Source organism: Pelmatolapia mariae, linkage group LG2 (genome assembly GCF_036321145.2).
Source record: "Pelmatolapia mariae isolate MD_Pm_ZW linkage group LG2, Pm_UMD_F_2, whole genome shotgun sequence".
Taxonomy (NCBI): Eukaryota; Metazoa; Chordata; class Actinopteri; order Cichliformes; family Cichlidae; genus Pelmatolapia; species Pelmatolapia mariae.
Window position 1 is genome coordinate 35,401,698 of NC_086228.1, and position 16,782 is coordinate 35,418,479.

The 16,782-nt window shown below is 43.1% G+C and overlaps 2 protein-coding genes across 2 annotated transcripts; one reads left to right on the top strand and one right to left on the bottom strand.

The window, feature by feature from the left end:
- The first annotated feature begins 417 nt into the window (after nt 1-417).
- Nucleotides 418-10,023, top strand: syvn1 (synovial apoptosis inhibitor 1, synoviolin). Its single transcript, XM_063499718.1, has 16 exons — nt 418-600; nt 1,281-1,426; nt 1,516-1,608; nt 1,741-1,893; nt 2,288-2,336; nt 3,307-3,410; nt 3,788-3,914; nt 4,014-4,113; nt 5,487-5,552; nt 5,670-5,786; nt 5,980-6,149; nt 6,391-6,543; nt 6,633-6,779; nt 8,364-8,547; nt 8,727-8,839; nt 8,931-10,023. The coding sequence occupies exons 2-16, from the start codon at nt 1,295-1,297 to the stop codon at nt 9,125-9,127; spliced, it is 1,905 nt and encodes a 634-aa protein (XP_063355788.1). The 5' UTR covers nt 418-600; nt 1,281-1,294; the 3' UTR covers nt 9,128-10,023.
- Nucleotides 10,024-10,774: 751 nt separating this feature from the next.
- On the bottom strand, nt 10,775-16,701 carry gpr137 (G protein-coupled receptor 137). The gene is made up of 8 exons (XM_063488022.1): nt 16,639-16,701; nt 15,088-15,561; nt 14,518-14,552; nt 14,173-14,413; nt 13,222-13,371; nt 13,001-13,126; nt 12,288-12,406; nt 10,775-12,172 (listed from the first exon to the last, which is right to left on the bottom strand). Exons 2-8 carry the CDS (start codon nt 15,466-15,468, stop codon nt 12,076-12,078), a joined length of 1,149 nt encoding a protein of 382 aa, XP_063344092.1. The 5' UTR covers nt 15,469-15,561; nt 16,639-16,701; the 3' UTR covers nt 10,775-12,075.
- Between the last annotated feature and the right edge of the window lie 81 nt (nt 16,702-16,782).

Below are 16,782 nucleotides of genomic sequence, written 5' to 3' on the forward strand. Positions count from 1 at the left end.
TTTGTATACATGTCCATCTGAGCTTATAAATAAACAAAAATAGATATAACAGTGAGTACAGGAGGTTACAGAATAGCAGGTTGCCCTTTTCCAGTTTTTCACCGCCAGACCTGAAGCGTTAACCAATGATGCATCAGCCAGTCAACTTCCTATTGGTCCACGTTGTTATTTACCGTAAATATCCTAAAAGGTGCGTCGCTTAACAATACAATAGAGTGAAACAAACCGCACCTACAGACACTGTTACGCGATATAGGGGTCAAACACTAATATTAAGTCGTGACTAAGTACTGTAAATTAAGCGTCCCTCTATCTGCTTTTTATAGCGATTACCGGACATAAGAACACAAGCATGTCGTGAGACACACAAATTGCTCTTGCGTCAAAATAATTTTACCAACCGGATGTGAGGTGGCTTCTAGTGAGCAAGCCAAAGATAAACACGTATACAGGCAAAAAGGGGTGAGGATAATAAATATTACAGGGAGGGTGTTGTGAAAGAGCTGAAATGGAGTAGTTGCTGATAATATAGAGTTCAAGCAGGCAGGGATACATCCGACAAAGGTACTAAGGAGAAAGTCTACCACAGACATCGAGTAGGTGAGTCCCGCAGAGTAGTGACAGCTGCAACAGTAGCAGCTAGCTGGCTAACGCTAGCTAAAACTGGCTAACTAACACAGTTAACTGTTTGACAGTTAGTCTGTGGAGCAGATAACATTATTAACCCAGACAATCGTATCTTCGGGTATTTGGATAATGTGTAGCTTCTTTATATTTGTGGTTTTAGCATTTAATATTTCTTGAAAACCTGGCAGGTCAGTCGGCTTTCAGACTTCATTGGCCCATTAGCTTTAAAAACAGTAAGCTACTTAGCATCTGTATACGTGGTTTTGTTTGATTTTTCTGAAGAGGGGGTGTAGCTGTTGTTTAACTAGCTTTACTATAAGTTATTTCTGATAATTGTAGTGGTGAGCTCCAAAACTTCAAAAGGAAGCATCATTGATGTTTAAATATAAAACGTTTCTGTATTTTTTTTTGTTTAACAGCACAACTATATTTCACTATGAATGCCGAAACCTTTTGACCATATACCCTCATAAAGTCTACCTAATACATTTTATTTTAAAAGTCGTTATCTAAGTAAAACGAACATGGCATAAAGACGCCCCTCCCCCCCCAAGCATATCACTTTTATTTGCGTTCTGCTTTAGTGTATTTGCCAACTTTCACAAGCATTAACCTGTTCTTCCATTCCTTCTCCATCTGTTTCCGCTCCACAGCATCCAAGGCCAAAATGGTGCGAGCAGCCTTAGTGACTGTCACCAGTCTGGCGTTGACTGGGGCCGTTGTGGCACATGCTTATTTACTCAAACACCAGTTTTACCCGACTGTAGTTTACCTCACCAAGAGCAGTCCCAGCATGGCGGTAAGATTGGAAATGAAGTCAAATGTTCCATGTTTTGTTTTCTTTTTTTCTGTAAATTCTTTAAATTTTCCTTTCTCTCCTGGTATCAGGTGTTGTACATCCAGGCATTTGTGCTGGTGTTTCTGCTGGGAAAGTTTATGAGGAAGGTCTTTTTTGGTCAGTTGAGAGCTGCAGAAATGGAGGTAGAGATATCTTTTATGTTCAGTTGATTTATTGTGACATATTTAATTTAGAATTTATTGCACGGTCTTAATAATACTGCTGAGATTCTTTTGTTCATATGCATTTGAACATTCTTTCCTGGCTACCCCCAGCATCTCATCGAACGCTCGTGGTACGCTGTGACCGAGACGTGCCTGGCTTTCACTGTGTTCAGGGATGATTTCTCTCCTCGCTTCGTCGCCCTCTTTACCCTCCTCCTCTTCCTTAAGTGCTTCCACTGGCTGGCTGAGGACCGGGTGGACTTTGTGAGTGATGAATGAGAAAGCGCTTCCTTGTCTCACACAATGCACATAAAACACACTCCACTGCATCTGTGTACAGGACATTGCTCAAAGGTAGAAAGGAAGTGTGGGACACCGGGTGGAACAGATGGTGTGTGGTTAAGGGTGTGGAGCATTGATGTCATTGTTATTGGAGATTTTATAACTGATCATTTTATTAGAAATTAAACATAAAGATCCTTTAGCATGTTGTAAATTAGATGACTTGTAACTATATTAAAACTGCCATTTCAAAAAGAGCCGTAAGTTGCAGAATGTAAAGCATACAGATTCATACGATACTCTGAATCTTATGTAGCATTTGAGTGTATTTAGCTTTGCATGTGCTAACGGGTCTTTTCAATCCTTTTTCTGTCAGATGGAGCGGAGTCCCAACATATCATGGGTTTTTCACTTGAGGGTTTTATGTAAGTAGACATCAGCACAGTGGAATATCATTCATACCTCACTTCTTTGCCGGCTTTCCTTTTGTCTTTCATTTCTCCTTTTGGGCAACTCTGTCTCTTCCACCAATTGAAGTCATAAATCTTTAGCTAAGTGAAACTATATGCAAATTTTTATACTTGCACTACAGGCCACCTGCTCTGGTTTATTTGTAAGGCCAGAACATTACAGTGGATAACAGTAACAAGCCACAGCAGTTTCCTGAACACTGCAAGGGAAGCTGGTCTGTTACAAAAAAAGCTGCTGTGTTCGTTTCCACCTCTATGTATTTAGTCTCAGATTATATTAAAGTATAACATAAAGAAAACTGATCATATACTGACCCTTATGATGCTTTAGTGCTCAAACGAACTGTTTAGCTTCCTTCCCCTCCTCCCTAATTCAGCTTTCTTATTGGCTGGTCAGAGTTGCTGTGTGTCACAGCCACAGTTAGCCAGAGTTTTGTGCCTCAGGTGACTGTAGGGATTTTTGCTCTCTGTGACATCATGCAGAGCCAAGAGCAGGGGAAAAACTGTCTAATTGAATGAATTAATTTCCATCAGCCTCTAGTAACTGAGCTTTTGGCTCAAAAAACTTTTATTTACTCTAACCACCTCTTTAAGCCATGCAGTCTGCCTTAGTCTTGGTGCTGTAATAGGATGCCTTGATATTAATAAGTGGATTTAACTGCAGGTGGCATCATTGCAAAGTGGAATTCTTTAGGAATAAGGGAATATGTATAAGCTAATGACTTATTTGTCGTTACAAACTGTTGTAAGTGAACAGCGGACAGTTTGTAGCTCTGTCAGCGTGATAGGTTTCCTTAATCAAATCCAACACATATTCAAGTTTTGCAACATGATTTTTGTTTAGACTTCCAACCGTCTGCATGCAAACTTCGAGCTGAGAAACTGGTTAGAAAAAAACTGATATGTGCTCCTTTACTTTCTGCAGCTCTCATGGGACTGCTGGGTGTCATGGACTTCCTGTTCGTCAACCATGCCTGTCACAGCATCATTACCCGAGGCGCTTCGGTCCAGCTTGTGTTTGGATTTGAGGTTTGTCGTGAGCTGAAGCTGAATTGAAACTGTTGTACATGCAAACAATAAGCTAGCTTGACACGTCTTTGACTGTTTGAATCTCATTCCCTTATATTTTTCTTCACAGCAGCCATTTTTGTTATGAAATAGTAGGTATTATACTGACATTAAAAACATTCTGTTCAATTAAGGATCAGAGCTTTAATAAATGGGATTAGTGTTTTTTCTCTGTGTCATAATGGTTGCTGTGAAATGAGTCTGCTCTTTAGATTTGAACCAGTTGCTGTGAACCTCTCACTCTTTCCTTCTGCTGGCCCATGATAGAAATGATGGATCTCATCGGTTGATACGTGCACATAACAACCAAAACAAATGTTTGCATTTGTTCTTCTCAGTATGCCATCCTGCTGACCATGGTCCTGACAACCTTTATCAAGTATCTTCTGCATACTATTGACCTGCAGAGTGAGAACCCCTGGGATAACAAGGCTGTCTATATGCTTTACACCGACCTCTTCACAGGTGCTGTATTCAGTTGGGGTTCAAAGTATGAAATGCTGAAATTGTTCTGGGATTGTGGTGGCAGGTGTTCTTAAATGTTATCTGACATCTTTATTCCAGGTGTGGTCAAAGTGTTCCTGTACATTGCCTTCATGACCATCATGATAAAGGTGCACACCTTCCCTCTGTTTGCCATTCGGCCCATGTATTTGGCTATGAGGTGAGCGATTCCTTTACTACTTATGATCAGAATCTTCATGATGTTTTTACCATTGGTCTGTGGTGTTGGGCTTTATACACAGTTCAGTTTGAGGATTTTCATTTAGTCATTTAAAACACATGAGACACAGGTATTGAATTACAGAAAATATACTTTTATGTTAGACCAAATTTGTTTTAAACATGCCCAAAATTTCAAATAAGGACGACTGTGTCACCAAGTGTCCCTGAGCAAGAAGCTTAGGCTTCAAAGCTCCAATTATGTTTAAATTTATTGGAAAACATTTAAGTTTTTATGCTACCGGGGAAAAGAGCAGCACCAGAGAGGCAGTGGAAATGTGGAGAAAGAGAAACTAGAAAGCAAAGTTATCATGACAGTGACCAGAATCCCTGCTTGAGTTTCATTAGTCCTGTTATCTTTGTAAAAATGGGACTGCGAGGACTGTCGTCACCGTTAATTTCAGCCTTTTGAATGAATGAAGTAAGGCCAGTTGTATACCTGTTTGGCACATTTGCCTTTAAACTGACTACAGTGCTAATAATTATTAGAGTGGAGACGAAGTATAATTTCCCCTTAGTGTTCAACAAAGATGATTGCTGAGAAAAGAAAAAAGTGCTTATTTAAAAGGACCCATGATGCTTTTATTTTATGTCATATTTGTATAACATTCTAATTTGTTAAATATGGTTTTGATTCTGGAGTCATTTAGAGCAAAAAAGAGGCTTTTTTCCTTCTCTTGTGTCGTTGTCATTTAGTGTCCAGATCAGGGTAGAGGGTGTGCTCACAGCAGCCCCACCCACCTGCTGTTCTAAAGTCCTGCCTGTGAGGGGCAGTCGAGAAGAAAGCTGCTGTGAAAGGATGGGAGCTTTATTCATTTCAGTTCAATAAGGCATCAAATCACAACAGCAGTCGCCTCAAGATGCTTTATATTGCAAAGTAAAGACCCTATAGTAATACAGAGAAAACCCCAACAATCAAATGACCCCCTTTGAGCAAGCACTCGGTGACAGTGGGAATGAAAAACTCCCTTTTAACAGGAAGAAACCTCGGGCAAAACCAGAGTCAGGGAGAAGCATCTGCCTCCACCGTTTGGAAATGAGGGGCAGCACCAAAGCCCAGTATAAGATAAATAAGCATTATTTTAAACTGTGAATCATGCAAAGCTGTCCAAGTAGAGTCCAACAATAGCAGTTACTTTAAAATCTTTATCTAAACCAATTAGATAACTAGTAACTAACTAGATAAGTAAGTTAACTAATAGAGGAGACTTGGGTGCTTTGTCCTTAATTAAAATGACATTTTACATAATGAGACTCTTTTGTATACCACTGACTTTGTTCTGATTATTGTTTCTCTTTTCTTGTATCTTGCAGGCAGTTCAAAAAAGCTGTAACAGATGCTGTAATGTCCCGGAGAGCCATCCGCAACATGAATACGCTGTATGTACACGTCTGTTTTGCAGATGTGAAATCAAGGCCCAAAATAATGGAGTGACTAATGTGTCCTCTGGCCAGAAACGTTGTTCACGTCCGCCTCTCTCTTCTGTCTGTGATCAGATACCCCGACGCTACTCCTGAAGATCTGCAGGCCTCAGACAACGTCTGCATCATCTGTCGAGAAGAAATGGTGACTGGAGCCAAGAAATTGCCTTGTAATCACATTTTTCACTCCAGGTAAGTTCTGTGGTAAAAGGTCTGAATCAGCAAGGAAAGATTGTAGCCTGCAAAGAAAAACAAACAGTTCCATGTCAGAGGTGGTCAGCATTAAACACAGGACCTGCGTTTAAACAGAAGAGGAGTGAGTGTGGCAGACTGAACATGACTTTGTGTTTGAAAGGTTTGTGTTTTTGTCCTGTCCTCCTTCCAGCTGCCTGCGCTCTTGGTTCCAGAGACAGCAGACCTGTCCCACCTGCCGCATGGACGTACTCCGTGCTACGAATAACAACCAGACTCCGGCTCCAGCCCAAGCGCCGCCTCCAGCCCCGGCAGCCCCCGCCAACGCCCCTGCAAACGCCCCCGCAGGCCAACCACCTAATGGTGAGAGTAAAAACAAGACCAGGTGATCGCAACCCCCGTGTTTGTCTTGCTTTCAGTGGTACATGAAGGTCACCCACATTACACTGCAGAGCATCAGTAATGTGGGTTCTCCCAGCTTGAAAGCAGCCATTGGATAAAAGTAAACTGAAGTGGGAACTTGGTTTTAAAGCAGCTTATGCGATAGGAATATTCCACTATGTGAGAATTTAACTGTGTTCTTTTGTCCTTGTATTTTCTCCAGTGGCTCTAGGCATGTTACCAGGGTTTCCTCCCGGCATCTTCCCCTTCTGGGGTCCCTTCCCTGCAGTGCCTCCTCCTGCTGGAGCAGCTGTACCTCCAGCTCCAGGTGCTACTGATGCTCCACAAAGCAGCACAGAGTCCACACAGACAGCTAGTAAGGACGCCTCCTGTAGCTCCTGAATGTAAAATGAAAGAGACACCTCTGAGTGATTGGGCTTTTGTTGCTTTTGTTTTTCCCTTCAGGCACCACCCAGCCCACAACATCTACTGCAGATTCTGCTACTACAGCAGCAGCTCCAGGATCAGCAGTGCCAGGCTTCCCATTCTCTTTCCCCCCTCCTCCCTTCCCTGCTGCACCATGGCTCCCCATGCCACCACCTCCTCCCTTTGGTAAGTGTTAGCAGTTTTCCAAATATTGTGGTCTATCCTTAAATTCACATTTAGAGTTTTTGCCTGAGCAGGCTGCTGTTCAAGGACACTGGTGATGATAATATCTGTATGAGTGACTTTTTTTCTGCACAAATGCATCTTTTCTGTTCCTTATGATCTAAACCTTGGGTAGGTTGGTTCATTTGTCACACCAAGGTGCCTCGGTCCTGTCAGACCTCTCATAGCCTGACTGTTTTGTCTTTTCAAAGATGTATTTGGATTGTGGCAGTTTTGTGTAAAGCATCAGAGTTTTCATGAGCATTCTTAACTTCAAGCTAAAGGGTAAATGAATGATGCGAACTGGATACATCGCAACACTTACAGTTCTGAGAATGACACAAATATTAGTTTTCACAAAGTTTGCTGCTTCAGTTTTTATGATGCCAATTTGCATATACTCCAGAATGGTATGAAGAGTAATCAGATGAAGGGCAAAGTCCTTTGCCTTGAAAATGAACTTAATCCCAAAAAAACCCCAAATTTCCACTGCATTTCGTCACTGCCATAAAAGGACCTGCTGAGATCATTTCAATAATCTTCTTGTTAACTCAGGTGAGAATGTTGGTGAGCACAAGGCTGGAGATCTTTGTGTCATGATGGTTGAGTCAGAATAGCAGACTGGATGTGTTAAAGCACCATGATGCGTGAAATCTTTGTTCTTCCTATTAACCGTGGTTACCTGCAAGGAAACGCGTGCAGCCATCATTGTGTTGCATAAAAAGGGCTTCACAGACAAGGATGCTGTTGCTACTATGATCGCACCTAAATCAACCATGAAGGCTTCAGGGTGCCCAAGAAAGTCCAGCAAGTGCCAGGACGTCTCCTAAAGATGATCCAGCTGCAGGATCGGGGGTGCCACCAGTGCTGAGCTTGCTCAGGAATGGCAGCAGACAGGTGTGAGTGCATCTGCACACGCAGTGAGGCGAAGACTTGGAGGATGGCCTGGCGAAGAAAAAGGGCATCAAAGAAGCCACTTTTCTCCAAAATAACCATTAGGGACAAACTGATATTCTGCAAAAAGTACAGCGAGTGGACTGCTGAGGACTGGGGTAAAGTCATTTTCTCTGATGAAGCCCCTTTCCGATTGTTTGGGGCATCTGGAAAAAGGATTGTCCGCTTTACTGTCTCATGCCAACAGTAAAGCATCCTGAGACAATTCATCTGTGGGGCTGCTTCTCACCCAAGGAAGTGGGTGGGAAGGCCAAAGTAATAACTAAGTGGCTCCCAGGCCTTAATCCAATTGAGAACTTGTCGTCAGTCCTCAAGAGGTGGGTGGACAAACACAACAAAAATTGTGATAAACTCCAAGCACTGATTATGAAAGAATGGGTTGACAGCATGCCAGGGTGAATTGTAGAGGTCTTGTGAAAACCAATATTTGTGTCATTCTCAAAACGTTTTGGCCACGACGGCTGTAGGAACATCTTGAATTTAACTGAGTGTCTGCAAATGTGTCCCAAAACTCTGGCAGCTCTTGGTTAAGCGTGTTTGTTAGCGTGTCAGTGCTGTTACAGTTCAGTTCATTTTGTCTTCTCTCTCCTACAGTGTCCTCGATGCCACCTCCCCCTCCCTCCTTGTCCCGGCTGTCAGAAGAGGAGCTGAGGGAGCTGGAGGCAGAGGGTCGGCGGGGCCTCGAGGCCCGACTCCAGTGTCTTCAAAACATCCACACCTTGCTAGACGCTGCCATGCTCAACATCCACCACTACCTCAGCACCGTCGCAACACTCACGTAATGGATAGATTCTCTTACTTTTGATTAGATATGAGGAATCTGTAACTATTTAACTCAGTTCAGTGCTTCAAGAGATACAGTGATGTGCCAGGTTTGGTCCTCTATGCTGTTTTCTACATAGAGTTTTGAGCTTATTGCTTGTTTGACCGTTTGTGCCTCTGCCGATTTCTCCACAGTCCTCCTCGGGCTGGCAGCACTGGAGAAGCCAGCGGGACAAATCGCACGGCCTCATCTTCCACAGCTGGCAGTAACACAGAGAGTCCCAGCACGGAGAGGGACTCGTCCATCTGTAAGTAACTGGTTATCGCCTTTCAAGTCTTGTTTTTCATAGGATTTAACAGTGGAGAGAAGTTCAGTAACCATGACGATTCTGTCTCCAGCCGATCAAGTGAACGGAGCAACTGTTTCCTCTCAGTCCGCTGACTCCACTGAAAGAGAAGAGAAGATGGACGAAGGAGTGGAGGACGGAGAGGATGGAGAGCCAAATGCTGCTGAGCTGAGACGCCGCCGCCTTCGTAAGCTAGAGACAACACCGTCATCGTCGTCATCGCCTCCCTCTCCTCCTCCAGACAACTGATCCACTTGTCCCGACTCAGACATATCACTCTGGACCAACAGGAACTCTGAGCTGGTGTTCGGTTGCTTTGGTTCTCCATTAGCTTTCTTCCACAGGTTCAGGTTTCTAACTGTGTCGAGCTGGACTGTCAGAAAATGCTTGTGGACTGTTTCTGCGTCAGAAAGCAATAGCACCTGCTTTTTGTTTGTTTCGATTTACATCATCAAGGACTGCTGCAGTAGTAGTACTGCGGGCATTTGTCAGCTTAATGAGACAGAAGAAGAAATGTCCTTTCAAACCAAGCTGTGGGAGAGGCCGTGCTGGGTTTGTGTTTGGTAGTTTTACTGTCAGTGACGTCTTTGCTTGAACTTCCTATTTTAATTCGTCTGACATTAGGTCCCGCACTCCTCATCGATGTGTTACAGAGGACATGGATCATCAACCAATCCAGTGAATTCAAATCAAATGAAACCAATCAGCTTCCTCTGCTGTCTTTTCATTTAACATGCATCATTCTTCTGTTTCCTGCATTCTCAACACGTTACCACTGCAGACACTGTAACATACTGATTTATTTGAATGTGTACATACTGTATAAAGTTTTAATAGGATGATCTGTACATAATGCAGAATAAACTGACTGAAATTGCAGTGGTACAGAAGTTGTTTGCAAACTGTTGTCATAGAGGTGGAATTGTTACAGTGAAGCTCAGTGAGTGTGAGCACCTCTCTTCAGGGTTTCTGTTTAAGTGCGTCATTGTTGCCTCTGAGCTAGAGATTGGGGTGTTTAATTAAAACTTAATGCTGATCTAAATGACATCACGTCTTTATGAGTGAGCACCTTTAGCATTTGATTCCAGCGTCTCTCATTTGCTACACTTAAGTAATAAAGATCGACAAAACTACTGTACAACATTTCTTTTAACGCTGAGTTCAATCAGGCTAAAATGTTTTCGTGTTTCTGGTATCTGAAAGTCGGGCATTAGCCAGAATCATTGAGGAAAAACTCTGACTCGGGTGTCAGCACTGCATCTTAAGGTTCACTTGTCCTTAATGTGCAGTTGGTGTGTTTTACAACTGCAAACTCTTGTCAGGCATTTATTCTTTTCCCACCATGTACGATATAACAGTGACTGAAGGTTTAACAACACTGGTATTGTGTCCAGTCATTATCTATAGATGTTAGGCACAGACTGTATACAAAAGATGGACATAGCTGCTGTACTATCACACGTCAGCTTGTAAAGTGCTGCTTGAAGTGTTTGGTTTCTTGGTGGTTTGAAACCAGAGGCCTGCACTACAAAGCAGAATTTTGGCTTATCCAGATAAATTTGGGGTTAACCCTGGTTTTACTTTGTACTGGGAAACATCTGCATCATTGCAAACCCAGACTGCTCCGGTGCAGGTCGGATGGTTCCATTTATTAAGGGAATAAGATTATAAAAAATTTTAAAAAAGCAACCCATCATGCCATGATGACACATGTCAGTGACATTACTTGAGGTTCTGGGACTCTAGAAATAAAGTATTGATCCTATTGTGCTAGTATCAATCCAATAACAATATCAGCACTGGTATTAATAGTATAGATATTTGGATTGTTCATGTTTTAGTTTATTAGCTGAAACTAGTCACTGAGCCCAAAAATGATCAGAGGGCCATTTTCCAAAGACTTCAGAACATCTTTTTGACTGCCATTGTCATCGCCCCCTGCTGACCATTAAAAAGAATGCAGGTTTTAAAACACTTTAATTCTGACACTACTTTCCAAACTCATCTGCAGCTTTGTTTGTTTTTTTTTTCATACAATCCATGGTCAGTATTCATCCAGATAATTAATGGAAGCATTATTTAACATGCATCTTTAGTTAGGTGTTGGTCATGTTTTCAGACTTATGTGCACTTGATATTTGTGATGAAAACCCCAAAGCAGTTGCGGACCCTTACACTGAAGCATTAAGTAATGCACGTGGCACAGTGAGTCTTTTTAGATTATTCTTTTTTATCAGTCAACAATTACATAAAAGACAAAAGGAGTCCTGAATTTCAAAGAGCGGGTCACATACCCTTCACAGTAACAGGCCTAAAATGCATAACAGCACCACTGTAGATACAGAATTTCTACCACATATATTTTCTGCTCAGCAACATGCCCAGCAGGTTTATTCTGATGTTGTTATTGGTCCGTAGCATGGACAGTACATACCTGTCACGTGGATAAGTCCAAACCACAGGTGAGTGACCGACTATGAGGAAGGTTTTTTTGCATAAAAGTCACAAAGGGCGAGTCGCGTTTGATTTCCAGCTCCAATTACAGGTAGACCCACAGTTATAAAATAAGTTAAACTTAGAGATCCAATAAGGACCTCAATCAACTTAGAAATATTTAAACGATGCAACTTTTTACAGACATGGGAGCAAACACTGGCCTTTAAAAAAGATGAAAGAAAACTATACCAGCAGCAGCAGTGTACAGGTCAAGGACATCCCTGCTCTTAAAACAGTACTTAGCTGCAAACACCAAAAAAACAGTCTGTCTACAAGACAAACGATCACATGTGAGCCTGTAAAAAAAAAAAGTCACCGTTTAACTTCACTGAACTTAGCATCGACATCACACCGACAGGAATGCAAATGTGCCATCCTTTTCTTTGGAAATGGCAAGGGTCTCTCCAAAATTGAACAATGGCATGTGTGTGAAGTCAACCTGTGGCTGTAGCTCAGTATGACCTTCATGAGAGAGCAGTACTGGCCAGTTTAAGTCAGTTTGATCAGTTTCTACATAGCTTGTTCCCTTTAAATGAGGAAGAACTTTTTAAATAGTCTCTTTAGAAAAATAGAAGGTGCATATTCACTATTTGGTGATGATTTCCTGAGACTTTTCAGTGCAAATTTGCTCACACAGTGAGGGACTACTGGCTGTGAGTGTGTCTAGAAGAGAGAGAGTGGCTTGTCTTTGAGATAAGGGGTCAGTTTTGAGGAGTGGAATACAGAGTGTGGTGCTGGTGGTTCTGGTCTGGAGGATTGTTGGCAAATAGGAGCGGCGCGGTCTCTGATCCGTACCAGCTGTGGGGCAAAAAGCAAGAAAAGAAGAAGATGAGAGCTCTTCTCACACTCCTGAAACCCTGTGATCAGCTTTAAGGTAATGACCTGCGTGTATCAGATTTTGTGGTGCTTGTACCTTATGTTTGAATTTGAACCATTGGCCCATGGAGCAGGTATGTCCTCATCGCTGCCTTGAGGGTCGTCAAAGAAGTACGGCCGAGGCAGGACCCTGTTGTTTATAGCCATGATGCTGTTCTGTGAGAATGAGACGAAATAATGTTTCAAATTAAAAATCCTTCTCCCTACACACAAGGTCTTGAATAATCGGGCCCTATGTTATCTTAAAAACCTCAGTGTACCATATCACCCCATTAGAGCACTTCGCTCTCAGTCTGCGGGCTTACTTGTGGGTTCTGGGATACTTAAAAGTAGAATTGGAGGAAGAGTATTAGTTATAATTAATCTCTGGATCTCTTCCACAGCGTGTCTTCTGTTCTGTCTCCCACTTTTGAACCTAACCGGTCACAGCAGATGGCTGCCACTCTGAGCCTGGTCCTACCAGAGGTTTCTTCCTGTTAAAAGGGAGTTTTTCCTTCCCACTGTTGCCAAATTCTTGCTCACAGGGGGGTCATATGATTGTTGGTGGTTTCTCTATATCACTGTAGGGTCTTTACCTTCCAATATATAGCACCTTGAGGCGACTGCTGTTGTGATTTTGCACTATATAAAAAACTGAATATATTCATGTTTTTGAGTAATAAAGCAGTAAATAATTGTATTTAATACAGTCTCAAGTGTCATTAGTAGATTTTTAGTTCGGTACATTACTTTTACATCCACTAGATTTACCTCTTGAGCAGGCCGGCGAACTCTGAAGATAAGGATGAGGAGGCCAGTTGGAAGCAGCTCCCACATGAAGAGGATGGCACCGAAGACCAGGTAGTCCCTGTCGCCGAGTTCACTCTCCAAGTCCGCCTTAAAACAAGTAAGTGCAGAAAGTGCTCTTTAGGGGCACTTTAATTGTCCAAAGTTGTTAGCCAGACATGAAGGCTTTGGTACTGGATCCTTACCTGGTCAGAGACATTGTACCAATCATAGTTAAAGGACTCCACCCTATACTTCTGGGACAGAAAGAGGACGGTCAGGTTGTAGCAGGCTCTGCTGGCAAACAGGAAGATCACTGCTGCTCCCAGTGCTGCTGTACGCCACACTGGGGTCCCCTGGTCAGGTTTAAAAAAAAAAAGAAAAACAAAGTTAGCCTGGAGTACTGTCAAAATACAGACATCCCCATCGCTTTTCATGGTAGTATCCTGGCTTTTCTGTGTCCAGCATCACATTTTTTTCTGGCTATGCTCAACATTGCTTTCATCCATTATATCACTTAAGTAATCCTGGATCCTACAGTTCCCATAATGCATTTCAGTGCTTATTACACAGATCTGTTACAGACATCGGTGCAGGTTGTCTGTGATCCAGGTTCTGGTAGTTTTAAGCACTTGAGTTGAAGGTAACTGGACTTCTTTGTAGGCTCTCGTGAAGGCGTCTCACCTCTCACCTGAGGAAATGTCTTTTCTGTAGCTAAAAAGGAGCCTTGCTGCCTTTAACACAACACCTAAAACGATCTGTTGGAGATATGTAGTGTAGCAGCTCAAGCTGAGATAACCCCGATGATGTCAAAGTGATGTCAGTCCCGTGATCTTCTCAGACTGGAGACATGACACGCATTGTTTTTCCAAGCAGCTCAGGACTAAACGTGAGTTTAATCATGCGTGTGCTGCTGTTAAACTTGGCTCGGCTCATCAGGGCTGGCTCAGTACCACTTCTTCATGTTTGATGCTGATACTGACCTACTTTGAGTAGATACCATGAGATTTCCTTTCTTAAACAGCTAGCTTGTCTAGACACATCTGAGCTGCAGATGCATCGTTCGTTGAGTATAAACTCCAGTGCAGTGAAGTCAAAAGTGAGTGCAAGATTAGCATATCCCTATTTTTCTCTCTGGGGAACAACGCTGAACACACCCTGCTGATCAGGTGGATGCTGGCGGACCGCGAGTGTCGGGTCAGGAGCAACAGCGTGGAGGCCAGCAGCACTGCTTCCAGGATGAAGAGCAAGTCGTTGACCACAACTCGAACCAGGACTAGATTCCAGGTGCGCTCTCCCCTCTCGCCATCGCTGGTTCGTTCCCCGAGTGCAGCGCACACCACGTTGACGCAGAAGAAGATGGCGCTCAGCGCTCCGTACAAACACCTTGCTCCCCACCTGAGGAACACACAGGGGTCCAATCGGGACGATTAGGGCTCATAACAATAACGCAACGAGGCGCTTTTCTAGATTTAACAACAGGAAAATGATGTAAAACTTACAGCCCTCTGTCCACTTCTCTCACTTTCACTAATACCTGCACAAAGACACAAAGACACCCACATAAACATAAAGGCACAAAGAATGCATCCTGCTCAAAACACAACAGGCTCGATTAAGATCTGTTGGGGGCAGAACTGCAGGTAACACAGCCGAGTAGTCAGTCCTGTTATACTTCTTTGAAGTCTGTGGCACGAGCATAATAGTCACAAGAGCTGTTAGCCTTTTTTTTAATACGATCAATTAGAAGGAAGTTGTGTGAAAGGGAAAGGAGCTACAACATCATGTTTCACAGTAGATGACTTGAACGGCTGCACCAGGCTCCAGTATAAAATGAACAGTGGTTATTTTAAATTGTGAATCATGTAAAGACCAAGAATAAAAATGTGGCGCTGTAGCTGAGGACAGATGATCCACTGTAAGAGGCTCTTGTGTTTTCCTCTGACTAGTTTTATTCGTGCTTTTATCACCATGGCTGTACCAGAGCAACTCTTTTTACATTCTGAGCAACATTTTCTCAATGACACAAGATTTTTAAGAACGTTTCCCCATCCACATCCCTTCAACCTTACCTGAGTGAAGTACAGGTTAATGAGGCTGAGAGTGAAAAACTGCAGGCACACGGGGAAGCAGTAGAGGAGCCAAAACACTGCAACGGGGAGGTGGTTGGCTTGCAGGGCGTCATGGAAGTAAAAAGAGAACAAGGTGGTGCGAAGGGCAGCCCACAGCAGACAGAGGTACAGGAAGCCGCTCTGGTAGCTCCATCGCTTGTGTCCGTAGATGTAGAGGAGCCACAGCTGCACGTACACCACCACAAAGAGCCCGGCGTACAAAGTGGTGTAGAGGATGGTAAAGCTAAGCTGGACCGAGGGGGCGACAGCAGGATGCAGGGGGGCCGGGGTTGGCGAATCGGAGGAGTTGGGAGAAGGGGTGGCTGTAACTGGGGCTTCCATCGGACTACTGACGTGATTAAATAGCTGGCATTGTCATCATCATCATTAGAGAACCTAAGCTTATCTTCTCTGTCAGAGGGGATTACATGAGACCTGAATGAAAAAACAAGAGGTTAGAAGATGGGAAAAAACAATCTTGATAACACCAATGTGATCAGAGGACCTATCCTCAGTGTCGCCCCTGTGTACCTTGATCATATCCCTTCACACAGTAGGACAGTGGCCTAAAATACACCTCCAGCCTTTTGTGTGGGCTGTTTGATCAAGAAGAATGATGAGAACGCTGCATGTTATCACACGCAGCGTTCTCGTGTGATAACAGGCCCTCTGCTAATCACTCGCCTCAGGTGACATGCAGGCATGTTTACAACTGCTGTGCTTGTAACAGAAATCATTACGAGGTTATCACCACTATAGAAAGTGGTAAAAAAAGAAATAAATATATCCTCCTGAGAACTAGCTTATTCATTTATGTCCTCTGTAATGGACATTTGTTTTTGGTCTACATCTTTTGATTATTTGAGCTACCCTACTAAGTTCTGATGTACTTAATAGAGGACATCCTGGGCTTTCCATTAATATCTCATGTGTTTTCCTGCCTATTTTAGCTTCAAAGAGGCAGAAAAACACAAAAAAAAAGTTCAATTGGAAGATTCTTTTTTCCTCGGTTTTCAGGACAACATACTGCAAAGTAGATTAGTCGACCAAGTAGTGGCCTGTGTGGTCAGTGGTCAGTAGTGTCCAAGCCTTTGATTCATATTGTAGTACTGTGATATAAAATATCTAACCTCGATGGAAAAATCGAATCCGATTTCCACAAAACTATATATGTTCAATCAGTCATGCAGTTGTTATTAATGATAACAGCAGAACATTAAAGCAGCATAACACAGTAACAGCAACAATCGGCCACATTCTGTCACACTTCCGTTGTGTAATCGATTTGCTTTTATGCTCTTGAGGTTCCTTTGAGCTTTACAAAAGCATAAACAACCGGCTGTTCCGCTCAGGGTCTTCAGCCACAACCAGGCTAACTGAAAGTAACTGTGAGCCAGCGCTAATGTGAAGTGTTGGTACTGCCAGCGGTCAGAGGCCGTCTGCTTCCTCATTAGAACCATAAAACACGCAAGACGCCCGCAATAATTTATTAACAATAAAGACAGCGCTTACCTTTCGCGAGCAAGGACTCCTGGGACGTGCAGCCGACGACGGTAATCCCGTTTTGGTTTCCGCATTGTGTGACGTGAGTAAAGACTTGTGGGAGGAGCTACAGTTTTGATTTCAACCGCCAATCAGCGAAGACAGGAAATCGCG